This window comes from Physeter macrocephalus, chromosome 13, assembly GCF_002837175.3.
Source record: "Physeter macrocephalus isolate SW-GA chromosome 13, ASM283717v5, whole genome shotgun sequence".
In the NCBI taxonomy this organism is placed as follows: domain Eukaryota; kingdom Metazoa; phylum Chordata; class Mammalia; order Artiodactyla; family Physeteridae; genus Physeter; species Physeter macrocephalus.
In genome coordinates this window covers 34,538,122-34,552,316 of record NC_041226.1, presented here as the reverse complement: position 1 = coordinate 34,552,316, position 14,195 = coordinate 34,538,122, and the positions used below count along the sequence as shown (strand labels likewise).

At 36.7% G+C, this 14,195-nt stretch overlaps 1 protein-coding gene across 3 annotated transcripts in view; it reads right to left on the bottom strand.

Moving 5' to 3' along the window:
- The window catches only part of TDRD3 (tudor domain containing 3), a 224,255-nt gene that overhangs the window by 68,021 nt on the left and 142,039 nt on the right, over nt 1–14,195 (bottom strand). For all 3 annotated transcript variants that reach the window (XM_024125920.2, XM_028497324.2, XM_028497322.2), the window contains 3 exons: nt 10,421–10,492; nt 7,961–8,110; nt 2,671–2,811 (listed from right to left, as the gene is read on the bottom strand). In XM_024125920.2, the coding sequence (XP_023981688.1) occupies nt 2,671–2,811; nt 7,961–8,110; nt 10,421–10,492 (363 nt within the window). The remainder of the gene's footprint in view (nt 1–2,670; nt 2,812–7,960; nt 8,111–10,420; nt 10,493–14,195) is intronic.

Genomic DNA, 14,195 nt, shown 5'->3' with positions numbered 1-14,195 from the left:
CGGCTGGGCCCGTGAGCCATGGCCGCTGAGCCTGCGCGTCCGGAGCCTGTGCTCCGCAATGGGAGAGGCCACGGCAGTGAGAGGCCCGCGTAACGCAAAAAAAAAAAAAAAAAAAAAATTATTTTAAGGACCTGTCAACTGACATCCCAATCAAGTCCTCTTTCAACTGTTGAAAATAAAGAACTGAATACCATGCAACATGCAAAAGAACAGGGTTCCTGGTCATTAAAATTTCAAACTGTCCTTTTGATAGTCTCCTTCATTCTTAAATGACAGTTTTTCTGAACACAGAATTACAGGTGAACAGGTTTTTTTTCTTTCCATACTTTCAATATATCACCCCACTGCTTCCTTGCCTCCATACTTTCTGATGAAAAATTGGCCATTTATTTATTGAGGATCCCTTGTATTTGATGAGTTGCTTCTCTCTCACTGCTTTCAAGATTTCCTCTGTCTGTAGCTTTCAACAACTTGATTATGTGTCTTGGTGTGTCTCTGAGTTTATCCTATTGGAGTTCACTAAGCTTAGATTTGCAGATTTCATCAAATTTGGGAATTTGGGGGCATTAGTTCTTCAAATATTTTTTCTGTCCCTTTTTCTCTTCTATTGGGAAGAGAACATACACAACATAATGTGTATGTTGGTACATTTGATGGTACCGCATAGGTCCCTTAGGCTCTATTTTTCTTCATTTTTTTCTCTTTCTACATCTTAGACTGGGTAATTTCAATTGCCCTATATTAAAGTTCACTGATTCTTTCTTCTGCCTGCTCTAGTCTGATTTTGAAACTGACTAATTAATTTTTTTATTTCCACTACTGTACTTTTCAGTTCCAGAATTTCTATTTTGTTTATTTTTATAATTTATCTCTATTGATATTCCCTACTTGTTCATATATTGTTCTCCTGATTTCTTTTAGCTCTTTGTCAATGGTTCCTTCACACCTCTGAGCATTTCTAAGACAGTTAATTTAAGTTCTTGTTTAGTAAGCCCAATGCCTGAGCTTCTTCAGGGATAGTTTCTTTCAATTTCTTTTTTTTCCTATGAGTGGATCATACTTTCCTGTTTTATGGTATGCTTTGTAATTTTCTGTTGAGAACTGAAAATTCTGAATGCTCTGTTGATGGTAATTTTGGAAATCAGATTCTCCCTCCTCCTCAGGGACTGCTGGTGTTACTTAATGAAGACTGCAGCTGTAAGTTTGTTTAGTAACTTTTCCAGATTTTCTTTTGTAAGGATTTTATTCCTTGTGATATGTGATCACTGGAGTCTTTGTTCCATTATCTCCCTGGTCAGCCAGTGACCAGCCTCTTTCTTCATTAATCACCACTCTGTATGCTGCAAGAGTTTGACGTGACTCCAGAGTTGTAAAATAGCTGCTTCAGACAATGTTTGTCAGCTTAAGACTTGTTTTGGTGGACAGCCCAATTCCTGGAGCTTTCCATTCTGCCATCTTTGTGATATCACTCGCTTCATATGTTTTTACTCCTCACAACAATCCCAAACTGCTGGTCTTTGGTGTTCCACGGCAAGACATCCCCAGATGAGGGTTCTCAATTCACTCAAGTTTAAGAGCTTCTTGAGTTAGAGACGGTGTAGTTTTCAACTTACTGTATCCACTCAAACCTGAAAACTGACTTTTTTTTTAAAGAAAGAGATGGTCATGTATTCAAGGAAAAGATAGTCTGGCTCTTTTATAAACCTATTCTCCTTGGCTAGTGATTGATTTAGGAGTGAGCATGTGACCTAGTTCTAGTCAATGAACCATAGACAGAATTTACTGGAGATTCCCAAAATTATTTTTTTATCTGATAAAACAGACCCACACCCAGATAAATGTCCCCTTTCCTTCTTGCTTTTGAACTTTTTGCATGAAGATTTAACACACAGAGAATCCTGTAACCCAGAGAAGAAAACCAAGAAACTAGAGAAATGCTCACCACAGCTCCAACACTGCTATACTGCTGAATTTACCAATCTTTGCAACCATCTATCTCCAAATTTCTTGTTATATGAGATGATGAAACCCCATTATTTAAGCTAGTCTTAGCACTCTACAGACGAAATCACCCAAAGTCATTTAACCTTTAAAGGCAGAGGAAAATGAATTCCTGTCAATTCCCTTATATATGAGGACACTGTAGCATACCAGAAATATCTCTGACTCCTCCCATTATCTCAAAAATCCAGGAATATTTTGCAATTGAGTCTATAATATACATTTACTATTTCAATATGTTTTTCCCAACGAACACAACAAAACAAAATCACTTTAGACAAAATTTGAGAAAAGATGTGGGGAAGGGTAGAGAACAGCCCATAACTGTATGTTTCTGATGCATCATCTTTTAGAATATAACTTCCATTGAGCGTTTTCTGTTTAATTTGATGACTTTTTATCAATCCATTCTAAAAGACATCATTCAGACATTAGAAAGTTAAGTAAAATGTAAATTTACTTAAGTAAATTATTTTTCAACCAATCCAAATTTTCCATGGAATAACTGGAAATTATTAACTGGAATCCTTAATGAAAGCCTTCTTAGAGTTGTGACACCTATTTATAATATACTCAAAAAGCCAGTGGTGGTTCTGAGAAAGAATTTAAAAAACCAAGCCTATTAAAGAAAAAAAGACATAAACTTTGCGGTTGGTTCTTCAGCCTTACCAGTTCTCTATAGACACCTTCATGTTTTCCCTCTGATTTGTTTGACTTTTCTTTCTGTAAAATCTCCCTATTTCGGTTGCCAGCAGCACTCATGTTGAGATTACTTCTAGCACCACCACCACCTCCTCCAAATGTCTTGGTCTTCAGATAACAGAAAGATAAAAGAAATGTAAATAAATAACATTTTAAAAAGCTCTAAAGACTAAGCTATGACTAAAAACTGAAGTAGTTAAGTTTCTTAATTATGTTTTACAGGAAAAAAAATGAAATATTAACTAATTCTTTCTAAATATCTACTAGTCATAATCTCACAAGTCCAGGTGAGGCAATTAAGAAAATTACATGATTATAATCTTTAAATCTCCAAGGCAAATCATCAGAATAAACTTAACTAGACAATAATATAAAAGAAAATAGTACAAGTATTATGGAGATTAGGTGTCAAAAATTATTCTAGGGTAAAATACTTGACTGATATCATGAGACCTGAGTTACAAATCCAGCTACATGGCAAGGCTTTCTTTAGCAAGGCACCAAACCTATCTAGGAATGTTACATTATGTTCATGATCCAGTAATAGGATTCTAGAATCTAAGAAAGTAGACAAATAATACAAATTTTAACATGGGATTAAAAGTCTCATTACTAATTTATTATTTACATTAATTACCAAATATGCTATATCTTACCAACTACGTATAAAAGCTTTAAAGTCCATATTTCTTATTTTGTCTGACTTATTTGAATCATTATATGTGTAATCAAATTTGAATTTGATCTCATTTTTGTTTTGTCAAAACTACAGTGGAAAGACTAGAACATAAAAAACATCGGTTTGGGGCTTCCCTGGTGGCACAGTGGTTGAGAGTCTGCCTGCCGATGCAGGGGACATAGGTTCGTGCCCCAGTCCGGGAAGATCCCACATGCTGTGGAGCGGCTAGGCCCGTGAGCCATGGCCGCTAAGCCTGTGCATCCGGAGCCTGTGTTCTGCAACAGGAGAGGCCACAAGAGTGAGAGGCCCGCGTACCGCAAAAAAAACCAAAAAACAAAAAACATCGGTTTGGAAAGATACAAACTCATGATTGAAAAGCATTCCACAGTTGTTATTTGTACAATATTAAATTAAATATCTGGTTATATAACATCTTTATGGTTTTCTAATAGAGCTAATAAAAGCAGAAGCCAAGACTTGATTTTTATTAGATATAACTATCAATATTTTTTAATGTATCTTAAAATGATTACAATAAGAAAACATCCTAGATATACATTTATATAAGACTGGGAAATTATTTTGAATCAGATGAAAATGTAAAGAAATAGAACCTGAAAAATAGATAAATGATGTGAGATAAGCATCAATGGACAACATATTAAATACCTCTATTAGGTAGTTGATACACCACAATATTTGATACACCACAATATTTAAGTTTAATTCAAATCAAAATTAAAACTACATCTCAAAGACCAAAGACCCATTACTGGATTCATTCAATTTTTGGTTTCTGCAATCCCAGCAAAAAAAGAAAAAAGTAGCTTTGGAATGTCTTGATAGTCATTGCTTACATAACCACAAGGAAAAATGTGAGTTTATATTGTGATACAAAGTTTATTAGATTGGGAGACAATGTAGTACAGGTAAGAATACAGGCTTAAGAGCTACACAAGGCTGGGACTAAATCTGTACTGAGCCACTTCTTAGTTCCTGCCCTCAGGCAAGTCACTTAACTTCTACCCTCCATGAACCTCACGTTTCTCATCTTTAAAACAGGGACGAGAGAATTCCCTGGTGGTACAGTGGTTAGGACTCCACGCTTCCACTGCAGGGCTCAGGGGTTCGATCCCTGGTCAGGGAACTAAGATCCCACAAGCCACATGGCATGGCCCCAAAACACCTACCTCACTGGGATGTTGTGAGGATTAAATGAAATCATCAACATGAAGTGATTAATTCAATAACTGGCACATGGTAAACACTCATAACAGATGGCAATATTACTGTTTTGCTTAATATATTAGAACATAGTTATTTACCTGAAAAGTCTGGAGCCTGACCTGTTCCAAATTAAATATATTTCTGGAATTTAAATTACCTAACTCCAAAAGTGCTTTTTATTTTGGTGCCAGTGAAATAGTCCCATCTTCTGGAGGTATTTCCTTATTATTTTCTTTCCATTTTATGGATTAAGGAATAGGATAAATAGCATTTTCAGAATTGCTTTTCACTGCTTTAAAACAGTTGTTACCCACTAAACATACAAATATCTAGAAACATCACAACTTAACATTACCCATAAGGTAACTGATGTTGTCCTGTATGAGCCACACCATCCCGTCCATATTATGTGAATTAGGCATCTGTGACATCATCACGACCATAAACTCCAAGTGGGCCTTAATGCTGTCTTGCAGTCTTACTACATTTTCTTAGCCCATTCACCCTCCCAATCTTCTTTAGCAAGGCACCAAACCTATCTAAGAATCTGTTACATTATGTTCATGATCCAGTAATAGGATTCTAGAATCTAAGAAAGCAGACAAATAATACAAATAATAAAAACCACTATTTTACATGTTCTCCTCACTCCTCAAATCTCAAACATCTTCTCCCTCATTGTGCCTGTTTGACCATGTTTACTTCCTCACTGAAAAAATGGAAATAATCACTAAAGAACTTACATAGATTTTTACATCAACTGATGTAAACTTACACTTTATCTTACCACCATCTATATGAATGATAAAGGAATGTGGAGAGAATGAATGACTCCTCTAACTCTACATTAATTCTCAGGCCACATCTTACATGACTTTTCAACAGTCTTTGATAAATTCAATACATCATCATCCATGAAATAATTTCTGTATTCTCTTGTTTTGATCCTACCTTACTGGTCACACCTTGGCTGGTTCAACTTCTTTCAGTCAACTGGTAAGGTTGAAATGCTACAGGGTTCATTCCTTCTCCTTTTCTCTTCCCTTCAGCTCTCATTCCCTTTGTGATCTCATTTGATCTCATGATTTTAAATATAATCCATATGCCTACCACTTTCAAATGCATACATCCAATCCAAAGCTCACCTTTCAGCTACACTCTTCTCTGTATCACTGCCTATTAAACATTACCACATGGATGCCTAAGAGGTACTTCAGTATTAATATACTAATTATATTAATAACACCCTGTTCCACCCCGGTCTTCTCCAGTACAAAGTAAGCAACTCTAACCTGCCAATTTTTCAGGCCAAAACCCTTGAAGTCATTCATAACACCTCTTTTTCTCTCAAGCTCCATCTTTAATCTCTCAGAAACTCTGATGGCTGTATTTTCAAAATACCAGAATCTGAACACTTTGTACCACCTACACAGCTGCCACTGCTACCAAAAACTTTTCTCCCCCTGGATTACTTCAGTAATTTCCTAACTTGTCTGATTCCCATCTTCCAGAAAATAGATATCAAACAAGATTTTAGAAAGTTTGTCTGAGAAAAATGTAAATCAAAAGAAAAACTTTCCTATAATCATTAAGAAATTGATATATTCTCAATATCTTTTTCTGAAACTCCATAATTTTAACAGCTTTTTGGGAAAGAAGAAATGCATTTTATGTAAACTGTGCAAAATGAATTAATTTCAGAAATATTAAAAATGATTTATAAATGTGTCTTAGAATAGAGAAAACATTGAGGAATAGCAATAGTCACATTCACTGAAGGCTTTTAGCAAAGGACTATTGTAACTGAGGCAGTGAGACTATAATTAGGGGCTCTCAGCTTCTCAGCATTATTCTAACTCTATTTCTTAGTTAGGATATGGCTGTGATCTTATGCTTACTATGCCTGACTTCTACCCTAGTTTACCATTAACTTAGCTTAGCTTGCTGGATGAAGAAAGCTGTTGATGTATATCGAGACTAAAGATTAGTTATTCTATAGGTCTCACCCTTGTTCCTTATTCTCCAGGAACAGCTAATCAAAGATTTATGACTTAACATTCCAACCACAAGCGAGACTTGCTAGCTACTTGGAATCACGTGATCAAGAAAAACATCTCTGAAAATAGAAGACAGCCCCCTCCCCATGAGCACGTAGCCCTTTCATCTTTCCCCTATATAATCTCCAAGCAAAACCTGGCGAGTTGGGAGTTGGTTTTTTGGAACATGTGTCTACCTTCTCCCCAGGATTGCCGGCTTCCTCAATAAAGCTATCTTTCCTTTAACCCAACACTCTCAGCATTGGATTCTTGAGTGACAAGCTGCCGAACTGGAGTTCAGTAACAATATCATAATCTGTGCCATGTAGTATTCTACATGTTTTAAAGATTAGCAATTTTAATTCTCACAGTTTCATAGATAAAGAAAATATGGTACAAAACTTAAGTAACCTATCCAAGGTTGTCAGCAGGATATGTTTCCTGTCTGCCTGATTCCAGAATTTGTGCTCTTGTCCCCTACATAATCATGACAGAAAGACACTACAGGAAGAACTACCAAAATTCAAGAAGTCTCCTACTTAAAATCTGAATTTAAATAGGAAAACAGTTGTTAGCTAAGATTTATTACTGGTTCTGAATAAAGAAACCTATTTCAATACCACTGGTTAAGAAAAGTCTAAGGAACCAATTCATGAACTAAAATTCTTGTCAAAATCTAAAAATCAATAAATAACTAGAGAAAACACATATTTCAAATAAGCAAGCAATTAAAAATAATGAAAAGAAAACCTTTTGGCTAGCAGTAATAAGTGATAAAGGAGGGTATGTATAAATGCACATATAATCCAAAGATAAAAATTATTTTTTACTATACATTAGATTTAAGAATGAAAACTGACAAAAATGTTAATCCTGAGCCATTGATTTACCCTCTAATGTTTACCTGAATTCCTCAAAAATTTCTATTATAGGGGAAAATTATCCTCAAAAAGTATCATCTATCCCAACTAATAATGGGAAACCCTCTGCCATTTAAAAAAAAAAAAAAAAGTTGTGTTCACTTGTATACTGTTAAGAAGAAAAGAAAGTGGGAGAAAAGAAGGGTGGTTTGCTAGCAAAGGTAACTTAATGGAATTGTTAAGGAGATTGGAAAAGGAATGTTTATGAGTAAAATGTGTAACCATAAGACTCCAAAAGGCACCAGGGCATTTTCTACTGATGGAATATGGAAAAAGAATGTCAAAAGTTTGTTCAATTAGTTACTTTATGTGAAAAGACAATAATGATTGTGAGTAATCGAAACAGAACATAATGGCAAGGAATAAGAGAAATTCATAATGATTTAGTTTCTTACTTCTTTGCTCTTTGCAACTTCTGCAATAGCAGCAGTCCTTTGCTTTTCAAATTCATCATTATCATTTGGAGGTTTGACAGGCAATGTAACTTGTAATGTCTTTCTTCGATCAAGTTCTCTGCTATCCACTTGGACATGAGATACACACTTCTGGTAATAATAAATAAAAATAAATTGTTTCAGTAGTTACAAAAGAGATTCAAGTTTTTCATAAGAAAGTAATGTCTTCAAAAGAAATATTTGTATCACAACAGCTAAGAGCCCATAAAAATACAATTATTTCCCATAGATTTAAAAATAAAGGTAGAAAACTAATTGAAGTAACTTTTAAGTAATTGTAACTGGTAAATGAAGCTACACTAAATGTAGGCAATCTAAAACAGGGCACATATTGGGTTGGCCAAAAAGTTCGTTCGGGATTTTCTATAACATCTTGCGAACGAACATGTTGGCCAACCCAATATCTAAAATATACATCAAACCAAAAGATCTAAGCTTCATTTTAGGATAATGACTTAAAATAATTTTAAATTTCAAACAGTCTAGACTATTGCACAAGAAGTAAATTCAGTTTTTTATTAAGCACTTGATTTCCACATTATGCCACAATATCCATGAGGGTTTATAGTTATTTTAACATATAGAAAGGTGTCTCTCAACTTATAAGCCAAAAGCTAAAAACATATTCCCTCCCCCTAATCAGGCTGCAAAGTTTTAGATTTTCAGTCTCTTAAGACAAATTAAGAAAGCCATCATTGTCTAAAAATAAGTTCTGAATTCTGTTCTCTCTTCTAATTCTAGCAGCAAAAATCCTATAAAATGAACCTTTTTCAACTTGATAATTTTAAAGAGGAATAAAAATATGCTCTCAAATAAATGTGTTATACAAATATACAGATTTTTTATTTTCAATAATATAAATATAAAATAGCTGATTCTAACACACAGCCAAGCATATTCTGTCTTTAACCCATGTTCAAGGCTAAGATGCTGAATAACAGATTTTCACAATGGACTTCATAAACAAATAATATTATTTAAGCTATAACTTTTAATATACTTCCTAATACAAAAAAAAGCTATAAACACACTTCAAATTCTTGAAAATAATTAAATCATAAGTCTCTGTGAGCAATTTTTGAAAGAAATAATATCACCAAAATGTTTAAGGGGAAAGAAAATTCTTACAAACACAGCATTTATTATTTTCAAATATAAATTATTAAAATGTTTACACTCTGTTTTCATTCTTGGGGTTTTTCACTGATAGAAATAAGAATATCATCAGCATAGATCATGCCTCCTATTATCTTGACTGTCCCATGTTCCAAGGCACAATAAAAAATGACATATGTTTTAAATACTTTCAAAATAGCCACGATGCAAGAATGTCTTATTTAATTTTGGGTAGACCCTCCAAAAAGGGTTTTGAAGAGGATGCCAGTCAACTGATCCTGCCCACTTATTTTCTGATCAAGTAGGTATCTGTTTTTCATACCAAATTTTTTAAAATTGTTATTGAGATATAGTCTCTGTTTCCTAGCTGTAGTGTCCCCAACTCATCTTCACTTTGAGCCAGCACTCTTGAAGGAATATAAAGCACAAATGCAAGGCAGATTACCAAGAGCTAAATTTTAGTGGCATCATGTGGCAAAGAGCAAGCAGCCACAGGGATTATTCTCAGATTCTTCAGGTATAAAGCAGGGACAAGCTGGAGGAGATTGTTTCAAAGGCAATTTGATGCTTAGCACAACCAGGAAGACACAAGATATTGGTCAGCTGAGGAGCTACCTCAAGGTAACATTTTGCAGCAAGGGGGTTGAAAGTTAAGAAACAGAGGGAAAACCTTTAGCTTATGTGAGAGAAGAATCAGTGCTGCTGTAGTTGAAAACGAAAACACCAACTGGAAATAAAACTAAGTACCTGACTGAGATGGGCATTTGGATCAAGGCAGAAGAACAGAATCTCGGAAGGGACAGCTGGGACAGCAGGCTCTCCTAAAGTGCAGTGATGCCCATGCCCTTCCCTGCCTCATGTTCTCACTCTTTTGTCTCTTGTCAATCTTTCTGTTGATGCTTTTATTTTTTCTCCCTCTTGTTTTTAATGAACAAAGTGAGAAATTATAGCATATTTATGTCTTCTTACTTTTGCATTTCTCTCTCTCAAAAAAAATGCCCCCCCCCACCTGATATTAATTAATTTTAAGCTGCATTTCAGGTGTGTCTCTTAACTGTTTCAATCTTTGGGTTAACAGCTTTTGAGAAAAGAATCTACACAAAAATCTTAATTACAATAACGAGAAAAAAACCACAATTATTGATTTCCTGTAGTTAATATATTTCCATATAACTCCTATGACCTCTGAGTGAACAGTTCAGCACAAAACTAAACACAGCTTGAATACAAATGAAAAACACTTTTTGCTGACTAAAATTCATCTGCCAAAATGAAAGTCATTACCTGTCCAAAAGGCACAAAAGGAGGTGGTCCACCTTCAGTTCCAATATTGCTTCTATTGTGTTTTGACAAGCTCTGTGAGAAAAGTGAGTTTGTAAAACAGAAATTATACATTAAAAATATATTTAACAGCACTTACAATGCACCAGGAATCTACTCATTTTAGTAGATTCTTATAGGAAATAGAAAAAAAGCCTTCTATTATTAATTTCAAACTATATAAAATATCTTATTCCTAACTTCAATAACTAGGAAAAGGCTCTCCCCTTACTTCCCCTTTCCAAAACCCAAATTGACATATGATTTTCAGAAGTATTTGCCAAGTTGCTCCCATAAGAAGAAAACACAGTTAAAACCTCTCAACAAAGATGATAAACTTTGGTAGCAAGAATTTTATTTTAATTAATTTCATTTTAATGCATAGTAAAACTATAATCTAACAGAAAAATATTATCTGGAAATCATCTTCAAAATGAAATTTTTAGACATAAAAATCTATTAGCAAACAACATATTTGTAATACTGTTATATAATAAGATACATATTTGGTCTTTGTCCCCAGTTTCTGGAACAGAGACCCTAAAACAGTTGAAATTTCCTGAATCACAGGGGTAAGGAGCACATTTTGTTCTTCATAATAGGAGCCTTTGAGCATCCTGAGTTTATATTAATGAGGTGACTATTAATGGGCCCCTAGCAAGCTCCAGGGTGGGGACTGGTTGCCGGAAAAACAACCATGCGATTAGAGGGCTAGAGATTGAGTCAATCACCAATGGTCAGTGATTAATTCAAGCGGGCCAATGTAATGAACCTCCATTAAAACCCCATAAACGATGGGGTTCAGGGAGCTTCCAGGCTGATGAATACATCCATGTGCCAGAAGTGTGGTACACACCAAACTCCACAGGGAAAGAAGCTCCTGTGTCCAGGACCCTTCCCGATCTTGCCCTATTAACCTCTCCATCTGGCTATTTATCTTTTATAACATCGTTTATAATAAACCAGTAAGAGCAAGTAAAGTGTTTCCCTAAGTTCTGTGAGCCATTATAGCAAATTATCAAACCTGAGCAGGGGATCCTGAGAACCCCTAATTTATAGCCAAGTTGGACAGAAGAGTGGATAATGTCAGGACCTACTACTTTCAATTAGCACCTGAAGTGAGGGGCAGTCCTCTGAGACTGAGTTCTTAACCTATGGGGTCTGTACTAACTCCACGTAGTTAGTGTAAGAACTGAATTAAATTTTAGGACATCCACCTGGTATCTAAGTGGAGCTAACAGGAGAACTGCTTGATGTGGAAAAGTAAACTCCACACTTGGCGTCAGAAGTGCTGTTAACTAGAAACAGTTCATAGGAATACTGATAAAAGTGACTTCTAACTGTTTAAAGAGATCAGACTGTTATAGTTTATAATATGGAGATTAATATCAATTACAGTAAAACTTCCTTAATAAAAGTCATTTTGCAAATCAATTTATACTTCAAAGAAGTATTCAACAGATTGCTCTTTAATAAAAAAAAAAACTTTCAAATGCTACTAACTTTAGTTTTCTTTTTTCCCTACCATATTTATGATTAGAGAAATAACAATATATTATGAAAATGGAAAAAAAAACTTCCTAGCAAAAAGCTTTCAAATGCTACTAACTTTATTTTCTTTTTTCCCTACCATATTTATGATTAGAGAAATAACAATATATTATGAAAATGGAAAAAAAAACTTCCTAGCAAAACCAATTTCTCACATTATAAAGTCCTTCAAAAATGCCATAAGGAGGAGGAGCTTCAAGATGGCAGAAGAGTAAGAGGGGAAGATCACCTTCCTCCCCACAAATACATCAGAAATACATCTACATGTGGAACAACTCCTACAGAACACCTACTGAACGCTGGCAGAAGACCTCAGACCTCCCAAAAGGCAAGAAACTCCCCACGTACCTGGGTAGGGCAAAAGAAGAAAGGAAAAACAGAGACAAAAGAATAGGGATGGGACCTGTACCAGTGGGAGGGAGCTGTGAAGGTGGAAAGGTTTCCACACACTAGGAAGCCCCTTCCCGGGCGGAGACTGTGGGTGGTGGACAGGGGAAGCTTCGAAGCCACGTTAAAGAGCGCAGCAACAGGGGTGCCGGAGGGCAAAGCGGAGAGACTCCTGCACAGAGGATCAGTGCCGACCAGCACTCACCACCCCGAAAGGCTTGTCTGCTCACCCGCCAAGGCAGGCGGGGGCTGGGAGCTGAGGCTCCGGCTTCAGTCAGGTCCCGGGGAGAGGACTGGGGTTGGCTGCGTGAACACAGCCTGAAGGGGGCTGGTGCGCCACTGATAGCCGGGAGTGTGTCCGGGAGGGGATCTAGAGCTGCCGAAGAGTCAAGACACTTTTTCTTGCCTCTTAGTTTTGCAGTACACGAGGAGAACGGATTAAGAGTGCTGCCTGAATGAGCTCCAGAGACGGGCGTGAGCCACGGCTATCAGCGCAGACCCCAGAGACGGGCATGAGACACTAAGGCTGCTGCTGCAGCCACCAAGAGGCCTGTGTGTGAGCACAGGTCACTATCCACACCTCCCCTCCCGGGAGCCTGTGCAGCCCGCCACTGCCAGGGTCCCGTTATCCAGGGACAACTTCCCCAGTAGAACACACGGTACGCCTCGGGCTGGTGCAACATCACGCTGGCCTCTGCCGCCACAGGCTCGCCCCACATCCCTACCCCTCCCTCCCCCCGGCCTGAGTGAGCCAGAACCCCTGAATCAGCTGTCCCTTTAACCCCGTCCTGTCTGAGCGAAGAACAGACGCCCTCAGGTGACCTACACGCAGAGGTGGGTCCAAATCCAAAGCTGAACCCCAGGAGCTGTGCGAACAAAGAAGAGAATGGGAAATCTCTCCCAGCAGCCTCAGGAGAGGCGAATTAAATCTCCACAATCAACTTGATGTACCCTGCATCTGTGGAATACCTGAATAGACAACAAATAATTCCAAATTGAGGAGGTGGAATTTGGGAGCAACGATATATATATATTTTTTTTCCTTTTCCTCTTTTTGTGTGTGTATGTGTATGCTTCTGTGTGTGATTTTGTCTGTATAGCTTTGCTTTTACCATTTGTCCTAGGGTTCCATCTGTCCGTTTTCTGTTTTTTGTCTTTTTTTAGTATACTTTTTAGTGCTTGTTAACATTGGTTGATTTGTTTTTTGGTTTGGCGGCTCTGCTCTTTCATTTTTTAAATTACTTTTTAAATTTTAATAATTAATTTTTATTTTAATAACTGTATTTTATTTTATTTATTTATTTTTCTTTCTTTTTTTCTTTTTAATTAAAGAAAATGGTCAGAAGAATCTAGGGTCAAGATGGGAATAAAGACGCAGAACTACTAGACAACAAACTTCAGCATATGGTCTCTCCCTTTTATTCTGAGCCGTGTGGATGACAGGGTCTTCGTGCTCCAGCCCGGCATCAGGCCTGTGCCTCTGAGGTGGGAGAGCTGAGTTCAGGACATTGGTCCACCAGAGACATTCCAGCTCCATGTGATATCAAACAGCGAGACAGTCATACAGAGTGCAGTAAGTCAGAAAGAGAAAAACAAATACCGTATACTAACACATATATATGGAATCTAAAAAAAAAAAAAAAAAATTAAAGAAACTGGTCAGAAGACTCTAGGGTCAAGATGGGAATAAAGACGCAGAACTACTAGACAACAAACTTCAGCATATGGAGAGCGGGAAGGGTGAGCTGGGAGAAAGTGAGAGAGTGGCATGGACATATATACACTAACAAACGTAAAATAG